The sequence below is a fragment of the Staurois parvus genome, unplaced genomic scaffold (assembly GCF_062004578.1).
Source record: "Staurois parvus isolate SC_StPar_1 unplaced genomic scaffold, SC_StPar_1.0 ptg000017l, whole genome shotgun sequence".
Lineage (NCBI taxonomy): Eukaryota > Metazoa > Chordata > Amphibia > Anura > Ranidae > Staurois > Staurois parvus.
Genome location: NW_028317813.1, coordinates 22,568,582 through 22,586,054, shown reverse-complemented (window position 1 = coordinate 22,586,054; position 17,473 = coordinate 22,568,582). Strand labels below are relative to the sequence as shown.

At 42.1% G+C, this 17,473-nt stretch overlaps 1 protein-coding gene across 1 annotated transcript in view; it reads right to left on the bottom strand.

The window, feature by feature from the left end:
- Positions 1 to 17,473, bottom strand: part of MBD6 (methyl-CpG binding domain protein 6) — a 114,251-nt gene that overhangs the window by 11,489 nt on the left and 85,289 nt on the right. The window contains exons 11-12 of the mRNA XM_089681328.1: positions 11,586 to 11,638; positions 4,128 to 4,203 (exon numbers count right to left, since the gene is read on the bottom strand). Of these exons, the coding sequence (XP_089537454.1) occupies positions 4,128 to 4,203; positions 11,586 to 11,638 (129 nt within the window). The remainder of the gene's footprint in view (positions 1 to 4,127; positions 4,204 to 11,585; positions 11,639 to 17,473) is intronic.

Sequence of the window (17,473 nt, the reverse complement as noted above, 5' to 3'; positions counted from 1 at the left end):
ATATATTGAGAGGCTTCCGGCACACCATCAAAGACAAAGCGTAAAACCTAGACATCCGCTCAACTAGGAAGGAATCCACTGGTGCAGTGGAGAAATCACTTTGAGGAAATTAACTCATTCTGAGACCATAAGAAAAAAATGAAGAGGGGCACTCAAAGATCAAACATGCAACAACCGGGTGGCTGCAATGCTGTTGGGTGCCAACATTCAACAGGGCTTGTCCAGCCTGCCGAACCAAGTAGCAAACAGAATAGGGAGCCGCATATTAGTTTCCAATCCAATCACCATGTGTAGAAAAGCAACTATAGCTCATCTCATTCCAAGTGACTCTTCTTGGTGCGTTTCACCCTTCCACATACTTAGTCACTGAGGTATCTATGACCAAACCCATGGGAGGGTAAAAAGAGTCAGTGTGGCATGGCTTGGGAGGAGACAAGCTGAAGCTGTTTTTTTTACACATGGTGATTGTGCCAGCAATTGGTGTGTGCCTCCCTATTCTCTTTAATTTTTAATTAGCTAATTCTGCCTGAGTTTTACAGATTAATGTCACAGCTAGAATAGGGTGAAGATTGAGGCCTTGCCGCAAAAACTGGGTTTTAAAGGGGGATTCCAAATTTTGATCTGTACAATCCTTGAATGTTAGGACCCCCTACTTTGTGGCTTCCCAGATAAAGTAGGTGACTGGCAGATTCATTCTGGATGTAGATCACGGTTTAGAAAAATCCTTCCCAGATGGGAACAAATACTCAGGGTGTCCAAAAAGTGCTTTCAATTCCCATAGAAGAATATTTTGAAAAGCGATGTAATGGGAAAGTATTTGCACCTCTGAAAGACCCAAGTCTAGTGAGAACAGGCTTATCCTTTTAATGCAAGGTAGTACCTATGGCATCATTAAGAGCTGAAACGGTCTCTTAAAAAATTGATTCAATAGCAGAAGACTGCGGCTGGGTGGAGGTTATGCAACTAAGCTCTCGGTATGAGGCAAACCTCAGACACTCAGAAGAAACTGAAACAGCTGAAGGTGACGAAAGGCGCAGTAGATAGGCAATGGTAATGGAAGCAGAGTTCAAGTTGGTCTTTGCAATGCATGTGCAGCAAGTAGGGAGATGCTTCCCAGTGGAGAGCACCCAGTGTGTAAGACACTTCTCACACTGTGAATGAAGTTAGTGCTCAGTTCCTTTGCATTAACCCCTTCTGCAGTAGAAACTGTTGAAGAGTGAGAATTCTGAAAGACTCAGCATTTCATATGATGATGTAGCTCCTGATGCACTGTCTTAGTTGCCTACAAACACGGAGTCTTCCAAAACAGGGCAAGCATGAGGCAAGGCCAATGGCTCTGGACCTGGAAAGTACTCTACGGTTCATTTGAACAGGGGTCTTGAAGGTTCCTTACGTGAAGTGAAAGGTCACTTACAGGCTAGCCTAACAATTTCCAATTCAGTGGGGTCTAGCCAGAGTGCTCTAAAGCTAGACAGAGAAAAGGCCACTCTGGATAGCTGCCATGTAGATTTCAGCTCGAGCAGTGATGGAGAGAGAATCTTGACTGAAGTAAAACTGAAGAATTGCTGAAAGAAATGCTGGCAAAATGTAAAGTCTGACTTTCTAGCAGAGCTGAAAAATGTTCATCCTCCTAGCACATTGGCAAAAAAACAGAGGCCTGCTGGAAGCAAGAGGGTAACTAGGGTGGCCTACAGATTTTTTTTTTTATTTGCCAGTGTCCAATTCTCCTGTAAGCAGCAAAATAACTTCACAGTATGACTTCCTGTGTCTCTTATTGGAAGAGAAAGAATTCCTATCTTCTTTCCCCTCCACCGAGGGACACAGAAGTCCTTAAAGTGTTATTAACCCCAAAAGCAAACATTTATTTTATTGCCATTTACCAATTCTTTTGCCAGTAAAATGTTTATTAACTGCTTAAGGACCGCTCACAGTACATTTACTGCAACAGGGAGGCCCCTGTGCGCAGGATCACGTGATTCTGCATTTCCTGGTAGGGGGTACGTGCATGAGCCGAGCACGCACCCTACTCGCGCCGCCGATCGTGTCTATCACTGGGTCACCGACAGGAAGGAGGGCTGCATTGTTTACCAACAGCCCTCCTCCCTGTCAGTTTGGGCACACTGCTCTAGATGGCTGAGCAGAGCAATCCAGACCAGTGTCATCACACAGTTAACCCTTTGATTGTCCCTCATGTTAACCCATTTCTGCCCAGTGCCATTAGTACAGAGTCAGTGCTTTTTTTCTTTTTTTTTTAGGACTGATCACTGTATTGGTGTCACTGGGGTTGTCAGTGACACCAAGTCAGTTCCCCCCTAGCAGTCCCGCAATAAGTTGCTGATCGCCGCCATTATTAGTATATATAAAAAAAAGATTCCAGTATCTATACCACTATTTGTAACCATTATAACTTTCATGTAAACCAATTAATTTACACGTATTGAGATTTGTTTTTTTAGCAAGGACATGTCGCAGAATACATTTTGGCCTACATTTATGCAGAAATTTGATTTTTAAACTTTTTTACTGGACATGTTTAATGGCAAAAAGTCCAAAATATTGTTTTTTTTTCAAAACTGTCGGTCTTTTTTTGTTTATAGCGCAAAAATAAAAAGTGCACAGGTGATCAAATACCACAGAAAAAAAGCTCTATTTGTGTGAAAAAGGACTAAATTTCATTTGGGTACAGCATTGCATGACCGCGCAATTATCAGTTGAAATAGTGCAGTGCCGAATAGCAAAAAGAGGCCTGGTCATTAAGGGGGGTAAATCCTCAGGATGGCAATTGGTTAAAATGTGACACAAAGTACAGTTCAATAGCAAAAGAATACATTAATTAAATATACAGAGGAGCTGTGGTAATAGCGACCTGGATATACAGTGTCTTGAAAAAGTATTCTTACCCCTTGAAATTTTACACATTTTGTTATGTTACAACCAAAAACGTAAATATACTTTATTGGGATGACACTCAATCCAATGACCCACAGCAATAACCCCTTCTGTATCAAAAAACACTGAGAGCAAGAAATAAGGTGCTTAGCAACCTATGCAAATGAAGTAGCTCTTAGTGCGCAGCATGACTGGCCTGCTCTTTAAGTGAGTCTTCAGAAAGAGGGCAAGTGCTAGGGCATTGCCAGAAGCTGTATCTAGAAAAATCCTTAGAAGTTATCTTTTAGCAGAACAGAACTGGAAAGCACCCCAAGCTAAACCCAGTGACCAAAGGTTATTTCCAGGCTATCCCCCTAATGCCCAGCACAGCCTAGACACAATACTCCAAAGGCCAGCTTGGAGATGACCTCACCAGAGAGCTATAATCAAAGAGAAAAAGTTCTAGCATCAAAGTAGAGAAGAGTCTTGAAAAATAACTGAAGAAAATGCTAGCAAAAATAGGTCAGTCTTTAAAAGCAGAGCTGAAGAAAAGAAACCTTCCAGGGCACTCGCAAAAAACTGACTCATGCTGGCAGTAGGAGGGGTTACCTTGAGCTGGCCTACAGTTTATTTGCTTGCCAGTCTCAAATCCCCTGACCTGAAAAGAAAAATGCCTTTTGTCTTGTTTCTGAAACTCACGATCATGGCTTTACTATGCTTACAGGATCTGGCCTTGGCAAATTCAAGTAAACCTATGAGAGAAACAATGGAACATTTTGTCCTAAGGCCCCATTCACACTTGAATAATGCATCTTTTCAAAATTTTCAAGCATTGAATGGGCTGCCTTACATGCGACAAATGCCTTTTTGGTTGTAGATTGTAGCACGTTTTTTCAGTGCGTGTTTTGGCATAATTGTAGCACATATTTTGCTGCGTGACAAAACGTGCAGGAAAAATATGCGTCTGCTACCTGCGCTTGGGGTGCTATTAACAATTAATGGCACTGCTAGCACAACCCATGACTGCAGTGCATTTCAGAAACACGCAGCTCTTTATCATTTTGTTGATTTCTAATAGTTTGTTACACAAAATTACATAATGATGCAACACCTCGTGGTAGATGGGATTCCTAATAGAGCTGTTATAAACATATGTATGGTAAAGTTTGAAACCAGTGTAAAAAAAAAAAAGGACATACTGGGCTCTGATAGTTGCGAATTGCCGACTTCTTTGATGGAAAACTAGGAGAAACACTTACATTTAATCCATTAGCGGGATCCACACTTGACCACTTTGCAGGGACATCTTCTAGGCGAGAATTCATCCTCTGTGAACTATAATCATAACAGGTATCAATACATGAACCACTACAATTTATAGATGTCAATGCCCTTAAAGGAGAGCTCCAGGCATCATGCCCAAGCAAAATATACTGTTTGATGTGTTGCTGGGAAACAAATATTCCATCAATTTGTCCTTATCAATAATAAAGCCTGCCTCAGCCTCCTGCATTCATACATTTTGGACAACAAACTGTAAATTACAATAATACATTTTAATTTGCAAGTAAACCCTCCCTGTTTCTGGGAAATTGCTATTAGTTGATGTGAAGGGTGTGCAATAGTCAGTGCAGAAACTGTTGCCACTTTAATAAAATGACATATCATTTAGTTGTGTGCTCTAGACTTTTTTTTTTTTATTTTAATTGTAAGGCCTCTTTCACACTGACGGTCCGATCGGGTCTGCCTGTCAGTTTTTCCTGGAGCAGCAGGTCCGCTGACACCCACCAGCATCTGATCCTGTACGCTAAAAACAGACAGATGGGGATCCATTCTGTCCAGCGGATTGGATGACAGTCGGGTGGAAATGGACAGGCGGTCTGTTTCCATCCAACCATCCCATAGAAAATAGTGGGCTGTGTCTGTTCTACAGCAGCAGAGTGGACACAGACCTGTCATCCACTTTCTTAGCGAGGAACAGTGGAGAGATCTCACGCTGAGCAAATGGATCCGCTGACAGGTCTGCCCCGTCTGAAAGGGGCCTTAAGTTCACTGGAGTTGCTTAAACATGCAGCTGAAAACAAAGAGATAAATATTTTAGGTAAAAGCAGATATGGGACTGTGTGTAATTGCCTGCTTTCCCACACCTGCTTAAAAAAATGTGCTGCTATTAGCAGACTTGCAGGGATGGCATTAATTCTGAATAGCGCCCACCTTGCACTCGCTGGAAAACATAGCGTGTTTTCCCATGTGGAGAACCACATATCATGATGCGGTTTCCCTGCAGCATCAATTTTGGAAAAGGTGCAGGGATCACCATTCAAATGGTGTTGCTGTGCCCGCACATGTGCAGCCGCAGGAAAACTGCAATAGTGTGAACCTAGTCTAACAGTGTGCGCATAACAATAAAGAAGAAATTTGTATTTTTATGTAATATGTCTACGTGAGGGAACATGTGTAAGAAGAATAACAGGAATTTTGTCTTACTGGTAAAATCTGTTTACAAAAGTGCAGTACAGGACACAGGCTTCTTTAAATCATTTTGACTGGGTTATATGCAGTTACTATGACATGATTGGACACTGGCCAAGAAAAAGGCTGCAGTATACAATCCATTCACATTCCCAGCTAGCCTCAATTTTGTAGCCATTAATAGGAAACTCATAATAACAGAGGGGAGGGTTGTGTGTCCTGTACTGTACTCCAGGAAACAGATCTCACTGGTAAGTCAAAAATACAATTTTTCTGATCTTACAGTACAGGGGACAGGCATCTTTAAATAACTACGACTGGGACTTCCAAAAGATGTCCAACTGAAGGGTGAGAAAAAAAGCAACAAAGCCAACAGGCTCACATAACAAACAAGTCAAGAAGTCTGGACATACACTGAGAGCAGCTTGAGGCATCTTATACTTGGTTGAACTTAACAAATGTGCGAACCAAAAGCCTGAGGAAAGCCTAGCAAAATCTAAGGTACAAATGCCTGATGCTGAAATGCTCAAGAAGCGCTAACAGATCTGGTAAAGTGTGCTTTAATAGGGAAATGAGAAACCCTATTTTTCAAACTATAGGCTTTGATGATAACTTATCTAATCCACCTGGAGAGACAGGTAGTAAGACCCTTACGAAAGCACGAAGAAGCAATCAGTTTACCAGAGGTAAACTCTCACAGCACACACTACATTCAGGCAGTGCAGGGAAATTTTGAGATGCTTTGTTGCAGGACATGCAGAAGGAAGGACAATAACCTGATTAAAGTGGAAAGCAGAGACCACCTTTGAAAGAAAGGAGGCCTCAGGCTTCAAGACATCCTTGTCCTTAATGCAGCACTAAGAAAGACTTGTTACAGAATAAGGCTATTAACACAGGGACAATCAGAGGTGATAGGCACAAGTAAGCCACCTTACAGTTAGTTAGTCTAGGGAATATTACTGATAGGTTCAAAGAGCGACTTCTGAAGAGGCAGGGGAATTAGACTGAGATCCCAAGGGGGTCCCATAGATTACTTTCTAGAATGAAAGTTGCTGGACTCCCATCAAGCAAAGCAGGCCTTCCTGGTGGAATGGTAGTCAATCACCAAAGCATCCACTGTGAAGGGCCAGAGGTCCCTGGACCAGGCAACAAATCTGTGCACTTTGCAACTGAACCCAGATGTCAGGAGGTCCACATCTGGCATTCCCTGCTTTTGACAAAGGGCTTGAAAGGCCTCCGGATGGAAAGCCCATTTCATTTGATTCAGAAGCTGATGGCTGGGAAAGTCAAACTGACAATTTTCCACAACTGGGATACGGAAAGTGGACAGAGCCAGAATGTGACGTTGTGTCCAAGAAGAATCAACTCTGCTTCCTTTAGAGCGGTGCAATTTCTGGTGCCTCCTTAATGGCTGATATAGGCCATGACAGTCTCAAACTGTATTCTTGTTGGGTGCCTTCACAAATAGAGGAGTCAAGCTTTGAATGGATAACAATCTCCCCAAGCTCTAGAATGTGAATTGGAAGGCAAACCTCCTCTGACAACCAAGTCTGTGGCACCAAGAAGATGTTCAGGACTGCTCCCCAGGCCGACAAACATCCACAACTGTGCTTACAGAATTCTATTGCCAGACTGAAAGTCCACCACGCTAGAGAGAGTCTAGCCTTGAGGTTCAGATATATTGTGCAGTTCAAGGACTGAGTCAGTTTGTTCCATGCTGCAAGAACGTAGAGTTGGAACAGTCTGGAGTGAAACTGGGCAACTTGCACTACCTCAAAGAAAACTACCATTACACCCTCATGAAAGCACAAAACGAGGGCTTAATCAGGGTCCTGGCATGAGAATTAAAAGACAGAAGTTTGTCTCAAGGCAGAAAGGTTCTGAGGAAATTCATGTCCAGCTTTCAGACCCAGGTACAGCAATCTGAGAGATGGTTCCAGCGGCAGCTTCTGTAGGATGAGGATCAAATTAAAGTTCTGCAGAACCTGTGCCATCCAGTGGATGTTGGCTGAGAGTGAAAGAGAGCACCGATTCTTTAAAAGGAGATTGTCCATGTACCCCACCAACCTGGATCTCCTGAGAACAAAGCAGAGCCAAAACCATGGCAAGCACCTTGGTGAAGACCTGGGAGTTTTGCAGAGGACAAAAGGAAGAGCAACAAACTGGTAATACTGATCACCCCTGCAAAAAGCAGATCGTAATTATCAAGCAGATATATGGGAATGTCCAGACAATCATATGGGATGTTTATTGAGGCCAGAAAATCCCCAGAGGGCAACAATGGCTAATCAGGCATTTTCTAGACAAAACTTCTAAACTTGTAAGTTTGAAGTCTTCAGATCCAGAATGGGCTAAATGCCTCTATTCAGTGTTGGAACCATAAAGAGGTTAGAGTAGAACCCCTGAAAGCGTTCTCCTGGTGATACAGGGGCAATGACCCTCTGCCTTAGAAGCTGCACATGCCAGGGCAAAGATAGCATTAAGGAGGGCCTATAACCTTCTGACTCCTAATTTTCCTGCTCATGGTCCACTGTGTGTGACTAAATGCCCCCTCTCGTGACTTCGACAGCAAGGGAGGGGTGAAATGCAAGCATCTGTAAGCCACTGTAACACAAAATCTGCAAGAATAAACTGCAATTTGTGTGCCCGCAGTGATGAAAACCAGGAGATGTTGCTTGGTCGGTGTCCTGAATACAAAAAGGAAGAGGCAGGGTGTGCACATGAAGCAGCCTTCTTCTATGTAAGGCAGCAAATACGTAGAATGCACTTCAGGCTGCGCAGGTGCTTTACATTATCACAGAAGAGAGAGCAAAATGCTATGATATGGCACCATTAGGTGCCCTCTAGCAGGACAGGGAAAGCAGGCACCAAATAAATTAGCCCTAGCCATGCCTGACTGTGCAAACATGAGGGCAGACAGCCATCTCAGAGCAACACAAAAGGTGAATAAAATGGGCACTCACGGAGAATGTTTAAAGGGCTTCTGCTCTGTATTCACCAAATTCAGTAGCAAGAATAACAGCTCTGGACCTGTAGAGCACATTCCACATGCTGCACTACATGCAAGGGGAGCACCCATAGCAAGATCCAGAACAAAGTAAAACATTACAAGCTGGTCCTGCATCTTCCAACAGGCGGGGTCTGGTTCCCCCCAAGGCTCTGGTGAGGTATCTACCAATCCGAAAGTTACAAAAAAAAAACAAAAAACAAGTGGCTACGGTGCAGGTGAGTGATGGAAGAATTTTCTTGGAAGAGATCATCTTTGAAAAAAATCATACAGAGTGTGAAAGAGAAAAAACCCTCAATGTAAGAAGGCAAGCTTCGCTCTCAGTAGAGAAGAGGTCAATCATCTAAAACTAGCAAAAAACTGAGGCTAGCTGGGATTGGGAGGGGTTATACAAGCAGATGTCCCTTCAGCCTTTTTTACCACTGTCCAACTGAAATTAGCTGCATATAACCCAGTCATAATGATATTAAAAAGCCTGTGTCTGCACTGTATAATCAGGATATTTTTTTTTTGAGAGACTGAGAAAGGTCTGGGCAATTTTTTTTTTATTGATGCGTCTCTATTAGGAAACTCTACTGAACAAAAACACAAACTGCAATAAAAATTGGACAGAAGTCAAATTCTTCCACACACTACCCAAAGAAGCTGGAGTTTCGCTATAAATGTTTGAAGATGAATGCAAATAAAGTAATCATTGTATAATGTTTTCAAAAAGCTTTCTCTGCATGCAGTATAGGACACAGGGATAGACTGAATAATTAGATCAATTAGCTATATCAGTCTGTTTAAATGTATGATCTACATACAGCTGTGTTCAATATAATAGCAGTGTGTTTAAAAAAGTGAGTAAAGCTAAAAATCCTGATAATAGCTATTATTTCCATACACGCAAATGGTTTGGGAACACTCACACAGTCTATTCCAAATCAAAACATGAAGAAAAATGTCTGCATTTTTCTTTACAAACTCAAACATTTACTGTACAAACTGAAAAATGCTTGAATATTTAGTGTTCCTATGAATCACTGAACTAAGATTTAATTGTATAATCACTGTTTCTGAGAACTGTTTCACATCTGTGTTGCATGGAGTTGACCTTTCCTATGAATCACTGACCTAAGATTTAGTTCTATAACCACGGTCTCTAAAAACTGCTTCACATCTGTTGCATGGAGTCGACCAACTTCTGGCACCTGTGAATAGGTATTGCAGCCTAACACGATTGCGCTACATTCCACAGTTCCTTTGCATTTCTTGGTTTTACCTCAGAAACAGCATTTTTGATGTCACCTCACAAGTTTTCTATTGGATTAAGGTCTGAGGATTGGGCTGGCCACTCCAGAACGATAATCTTACTGGTGTGTTTGGGATTGTTGTCTTGTTCAAACACCCATTTTAACTGCTTCCCAACCGCCCTATAGCAGAAAAACTGATACAGGGCAGTATATATACGTGATTTTGCATTCCCGGGTAGGGGGGGCATGCCCCCATTACCCACACCGCCATTCGCGGCCGCGGCTGTCTATCACCAGGTCCCGGCCAGTGATTACTCGCCACCGCCCAGTGACTGCCGAGCATCTCTGACAGGGAGGAGAACTGTTTATAAACAAAACAGTTCTCCCTGTCAGCTCTTGCACACTGCTTTGGATGACTGTGCACAGAACAGCCATGCAAAGCAGTGTTCTTATATTGAAGCACATGGACACAGCACTTAGTAAAACAGCACACAGTTAACCCTTTGATTGCCCGTCATGTTAACCCCTTCCTGTTTAGTGCCATTAGTACAGTGTCAGGCAAGTGGTTAAGGGCATTTCCTCTTTGAATACATTGATATACTTTACAAGATTATATTGCCTTACACCAAACTAATCCATGATCCCTGGTATGCGATAAATAGGCCCAACACCATAGTATGAGAAATTTGTCCATATCATGATGCTTGCACCACCATGCTTCACTGTCTTCACAGTGTACTGTGGCTTGAATTCAGTGTTTGGGGGTCGTCTGACAAACTGCAGCCTCTAGACCCAAAAAGATCAATCTTGCTTTTATCAGTTCACAAATGTTGTACCATTTCTCTTTAGGCCACAATCCCATATGTGGTGATAAAAAAATCTAAAATATGTATATTTTATATATATTTGTAATGTTCTTTGGCAAATTGTAAACTCTTCAGCACATGTGGTTTTTTTCAACAATGGGACTTTGCGGGGGCTTCTTGCCATTAGCTTGGATTCACATAGGCATCTACTAATTGTTACAGTGCTCACAGGTAACTTTAGACCTTCTTTGATCACTCTGGAGCTGATCAATGGCTGAGTCTTTGCCATTTTGGCTCTTCTTCCATCCATTTGAATGGTAGTTTTCCATTTTCTTTCACGTCTTTCTGGTTTTGGTTGCTATTTTAAAGCATAGGAGGTCATTTAGCTGAGCAGCCTATCATTTTCTGCACTTCTTTATGTTTTCCCCTCTCCAATCAACGTTTTAATCGAAGTACACTGTTCTTCTGAACAATGTTTGGAACAACCCATTTTAATCAGATTTTCAGAGAGTAATGCACTATACCCAGCATGTACATTTGCTGCCTTCGTCCTTAAAATAAGGCTACCTCTTTGAAACCTGTTTTTTCACAGACTGAATGACCTCAGTAATTGAACTCCACACTGCTATTATTTTGAACATGCCCCTTTCAATGAATAATTCAATGACACAGAATCAGCAGCATGCATATCATGACTGTTGGGTCTGATGGTTTCCTATTACTCCACTACACTTACTAGTAAATTATTTGTCATGCAGAAATATAATTTATACCAAAAACAGTGATTGATTTGGTTAGTGATGTTGGACTGCTATTATTTTGAACAAAACTGTATGTGTGCAGACATGGATCAGTAATTTTTGCTCTTAACATATACAGCCTTGACTAGTAGTTAAGAGCAAAGATTGTGCTTCATTTCATCTATTTCTCAAGGTGGCCCATCAATCTCAGAAGATGACCAGCATGGATGCTAACCACAATCCCATATGTAGTGATAAAAAAATCTAAAATATGTATATTTTATATATAGTTGTAATGTTTAAAATGTCATTCTCCATAAATACAAAAATGTGTTTTTTTGTATTTGTATTTTTTAATTTAAATTTAAGGAAAAAAAAAAAGAGGGTATTTGCTGAAAATACACCATCACTTTCCTTTATGAGCGTTTATCTTAAATATTGCTAACATTTAACTTACTTTTGGCCTCGTCTTCTGCCTCGGCGGGAGCGTTTCAGCAGCTGGGGTGGCACCTGGTGATCACAGAACAGATGAATTTGCATGACAATAGAAAAACCATCAACTGAGCCTTCTAGTCTGTGATATCACATATATGAAATATGACAGGAACCCTGTAGAAACCAAGTATAAATGCTGTCATTCCTGTTTTCCCTTGCATATACCAGTTCCTGGGATATCATACTAATCCAAAGTAAGTTCCAAGATACAGTTTCAAAGCAAGTACAAAAGCTGACAGTACTTACTTCACGCTCTTTTTACTGTATTTGCATGCTGGTTCCAGGTGAGCATCTTTGAGTACTTAAACTAAAGGTTGTCAGGAAACTGACATATTTAAAAGGAGAAGACAGCCTCTTCAAAAAAAAAAAAAAGTAATATACACTGAAATACAGTGCTAAAAATATGTAAAGTGTTAGCTTCTGTTCTAGAGTAGTCCAGAGAAAACATAGGTTTTTCAGCAATTTAGTTTTCTGTGTCACATCTCCACCTCCAGGCCTCTCAGTGGACAGTGAATCAGCATCATTATTTCTGTCCACTGAACACACCTAGGAAGCAGTAATGTTAAACTTGCAGAAGTGAATGTATCACAAAAATGGTCAATGGTAGAAATCCATATACAGTTAGAACAGTAAACAGATGTATTTTGTGATTTGCTTGGAGATGTGACTACCACTATGATTACTATTAAATCTATGCAAGTCTTTTTTCCCTTTATTGTCTTTTGATGATCCTGCCAGTAACCTTTTCTATTCTAGTTTGCTCAGTTGTCATAATGTACCTGTTGACCAGTAGCACTGTCAACCCAAAACATAAGTGTTTTAGGACTACAAAACACCCCTCTTCTTCCCCATGATATGGGGAAAGGGAGATATTCTGTAATCCACAGAAAGAGTGGGGTACAATGCTAACTGGTAACAGTCAGCCAAGGAAGACAGAACAGGAAGTTATCAGGATTCGGCTGGATCAACAGTATTTTTGATTACCTATCGAACAGATATAACAAAACAATATCAATGTTCTTTTTAACAGCTCAAAAAGGCACAAATAGGAGAAGTTTATTGTTACGGTTTATATAGACTTTATGATAGATTAACTTTTTACATCATAATTTATTTGTTATTAAACTTTTGACTTTATTGACTTTTTGTTATTAAACATGTCCAGTAAAATTTTTTAAAAAAAATCAAATTTCGTCATAAATTTAATCCAAAATGTATTCTGTGACATGTCTTTGCTAAAAAAAAAAAAAAAATCCCAATACATGTAAAAATTAATTGGTTTACGTGAAAGTTATAGCGTTTACAAATGGCGGTATATATACCGGGATTTTTTTTTTTTTTTACTAGTAATAGCAGCGATCATCGACTTATAGCAGGACTGCAGAGGGCATTCTGACATTGGGAGAAACTGACTTGGTGTCACTGACATCCCTAGTGACACCAATACAGTGATCAGTGCTAATAAAAAGCACTGACACTACTAATGACATTGGGCAGGAAGAGGTTAACATGTGGGGCAATCAAAGTGTTAAATGTGTGCTGTTTTACTGTGTGTGCTGTGTGTTTCACTGTAAGCACACTACTTTGTGTGGCTCTGCTATGCAGAGCCACACAAAGCAGTGTGCAGGAGATGACGGGAGAGATCTGTATTTTTTACCGACAGATCTCTCCCCCGTCGGATATCCTCAGAGATGCCGGGTGTCAACAGGGAATCAACGGCCGGAACCCGGTGATTGACTGTGGAGTACGCAAATGGCAGCGCGAGTAGGGCACGCGTTCCCCTTACCCGGAACTGCAAAATCACATATATATACAGTGAGGAACAGAAGTATTTGAACACCCTGCGATTTTGCAAGTTCTCCCACTTAGAAATCATGGAGGGGTCTGAAATTCACATTGTAGGTGCATTCCCACTCTGAGAGACAGAATTTAAATATAAAAAAAAGAATTCAGGAAATCACATTGTATGATTTTTAAAGAATTTAATGTCTTGCACTGCTGAACTTAAGTATTTGAACACCTGAGAAAATCAGTGTTAATATTTGGTACAGAAGCCTTTGTTTGCAATTACAGAGGTCAAACGTTTCCTGTAGTTCTTGACCAGGTTTGCACACACTGCAACAGGGACTTTGGCCCACTACTCCACACAGATCTCCTCTAGATCTGTCAGGTTTCGGGGCTGTCGCTGAGCAACACAGAGTTTCAGCTCCCTCCAAAGATGTTCTATTGGATTTAGGTCTGGAGACTGGCTAGGCCACTCCAGAACCTTGATATGCTTCTTACGGAGCCACTCCTTGGTTATCCTGGCTGTGTCCTTCGGGTCGCTGTCATGTTGAAAGACCCAGCCACGACCCATCTTCAATGCTCTGACTGAGGGAAGGAGGTTGTTGCTCAAAATCTCACAATAAATGGCCCCATTTATCCTCTCCTTAATACAGTGCAATCGTCCTGTCCCCTTCGCAGAAAAGCACCCCCAAAGCATGATGTTACCACCCCCATGCTTCACAGTAGGGATGGTGTTCTAGGGATGCAACTCATCCTACTTTTTCCTCCAAACACGACGAGTGAAGTTTAGACCAAAAAGTTCTACTTTGGTCTCATCTGACCACATGACTTTCTCCCATGCCTCCTCTGGATCATCCAGATGGTCATTGGCAAACTTCAGACGGGCCTGGACATGTGATGACTTGAGCAGGGGAACCTTCCATGCAATGCATGATTTGAAACCATGACGGCGTAGTGTTCTACCGACAGTGACCTTTAAAACTGTGGTCCCAGCTCTCTTCATGTCATTGACCAGCTCCTCCCTTGTAGTTCTGGGCTGCTTCCTCACCTTTCTTATCATCAGTGATACCCCACGAGGTGAGATCTTGCATGGAGCCCCAGTCCGAGGGAGACTGACAGTCGTCTTTAGCCTCTTCCATTTTCTAACAATTGCTCCAACAGTTGATCTATTTTCACCAAGCTGCTTGACAATTGCCCTGTAGCCCTTTCCAGCCTTGTGGAGGTCCACAATTTTGTCTCTGGTGTCTTTTGACAGCTCTCTGGACTTGCCCATGGTAGTAGTTGGCGTCTGATTAACTGTGGGGTGGACAGGTGTCTTTAAAGAGCTCAGACAGGTGCTACTAAGTTAGATTAATGAGTGGAGTAGAGGTGGACTTTTTAAAAGGCACAGTAACAGGTCTTTGAGAGCCAGAATTCTTGCTGTTTCTTAGGTGTTCAAATACTTATGTTCAGCAGTGCAAGACAAATAAATTCTTTAAAAATCATACAATGTGATTTCCTGAATTTTTTTTTTAATTCTGTCTCTCAGAGTGGGAATGCACCTACAATGTGAATTTCAGACCCCTTCATGATTTCTAAGTGGGAGAACTTGCAAAATCGCAGGGTGTTCAAATACTTCTGTTCCTCACTGTACACGTGAGTTTGTGCACCCGTGCTGCCCTGTAGCAGTATTTCTGCTATAGGGCATTGCAGAAGCGATAATGCTTTCAGAAATAGAAGTTTTAATTGTTAATTTTTTTTATCAATTAACAAAATAGAAATTAAATAACCAGAAGAGAAATCCAAATCAAATCAATATTTGGTACGCTCACCTTTTGTCTTCAAAAGAGCATCATTTCTTCTAGGTACACTTGCATACAGTTTTTGAAGGAACTTGGCAGGAAGGTTGTTCCAAACTTATCTTGGAGAACTAACCACACATTTTCTGTGGATGTAGGCTGCCTCAAATCCTTCTGTCTCTACATGTAATCCCAGACAGACTCAATGATGAGGAGATCAGGGCTCTGTGGGAGCCAAACCATCACTTCCAAAACTCCCTATTCTTTATGCTGAAGATAGTTCTTAATTACATTGGCTGTTTGTTTGTGGTCATTGTCCTGCTGAGGAATAAATTTGGGCCCAATCACATGCCTCCCTGATGGTATTATTATACAGGATTTATATAGCGCCAACAGTTTGCTCAGCGCTTTACAATATAACGGGAGACAGTACAGCAACAATACAGTTCAATACAAGAGGGTTAGGAGCAGGGGCAGACTGAGAACTTATGGGGCCCCCGGGCAATAGGGGATCATGAGGCCCTTTGTCCTCACCCACACTCAAACCACACCCAAAAAAGATTATGAAAGGTACTAGGGGCATCTCATGGGGCCCCCTACTGACCCTGGGCCCTCGGGTAATTTGGGGCAGAGTTATAAATGGCTTTATACGTTATTGTTAATGTTTGAATTTTATCTGTTGGGCAATGGGAAGCCAGTGGAGGGATTGGCAGATACAGAACGGTTAGTAAGGTGGATGAGTCTGGCAGCAGCATTCATGATAGACTGAAGAGGGGATAGCCTGCGATTAGGTAGGCCAATGAGGAGGGAGTTACAATAGTTAAGGCGAGATATAACAAGGGAGTGAATAAGTTGCTTAGTGGTTTCCAAGGTTAGGAACGGGCGTATCTTGGCGATGTTGCAGAGGTGAAGTCTACAAGATTTGGACAGTGAATGGATTTTTGACTGAAAGGACAGATGGGAGTCTAGGATTACACCTAGTACCCTGGCATGAGGAGAGGGACTGATGATTGTGTTATTGATCTTGATGGAGAAGACAGGGGAGGGGGCATGGGCTGGGGGGAATACTAAGAGCTCAGTTTTGGAAAGATTGAGTTTGAGGAAGTGGAGTGACATCCATGCCGATATGTCAGTACGTTAGTAATGCGAGAGGAGACTGAAGAGGTGAGGTGAGGGGTAGAAAGATAGATTTGTGTGTCATCAGCATAGAGATGGTACTTAAAGCCATGGGAGTTTATCAAGTGACCAAGGGAGGAGGTGTAGATGGAGAAGAGAAGGGGTCCAAGGACAGAACCTTGAGGGACCCCTACAGAAAGAGGGAGTGAAGAGGAGGAGGCAGCGTTATAGGTAACGCTGAAGGAGCGCTGCGATAGGTAGGAGGAGAACCAGGAGAGAGCAGAGTCTCTGAGGCCAAGACAGTGGAGTTTTTTGAGGAGGAGGGGATGGTTAACCGTATCAAAAGCCGCAAAGAGGTCAAGTAGTAAGAGTATGGAGTAGTGGCCATTGGTTTTAGCTGTTAGTAGATCATTAGTGAGTTTTAGTATGGCAGTTTGAGTCGAGTGTAGTGAGCGAAAGCCAGACTGTAGAGGGTCAAGAAGGTTGTTGTCGGTGAGGTGGGAGTTCAGGCGATTGTAGACTAAGCGTTCTAGGAATTTAGAGCTAAATGGCAGCTGTGAGATGTGTCTTACGTTGTTCAGGTTGGTGGGGTCCAGGAGGGCTTTTTAAGAATGGGAGTGATGTGTGCATGCTTTAGAGGAGAGGGGAAAGCACCAGTAGAGAGGGAAAGATTGAAGATGTGAGTGAGGGAGCATAGGATGGAAGAAGAGGGTGACCGTAGTAGTTGTGAGGGGACAGGATCCAGGGGGCAGGTAGTGAGACGGGCTTCTGAGAAAACCTTAGTGACCTCTTCGGTAGTAGCAAGGTCAAAAGAGGAAAGTGTTGAGGGAGGTTTAGCATAAGGTATGCTAAGTGGGATGGATGTCTGTGCAGTGGAGATGCCCCTACGAATTGCGTCAATCTTGTTTTTGAAATGATTTGCAATCTCGTGAGCAGTGAGTGAGGTACTGGGTGGAGGTGGAGAAAGTTAAAAGTAGAGAAGAGATGACGAGGACTGGATGACAAGGTATTAATAAGAGTGACAAAGTAGGCTTGTTTGGCAGCATGAAGGGAGGAATTGTATGTTAAGAAAGCAGATAAGGCATGATATTTGGATATCTGCCTGTATTTCTCAGCATTGAGGACACCATTGATCCTGACCAAATCTCCAACTCCATTTTTAGAAAAACAG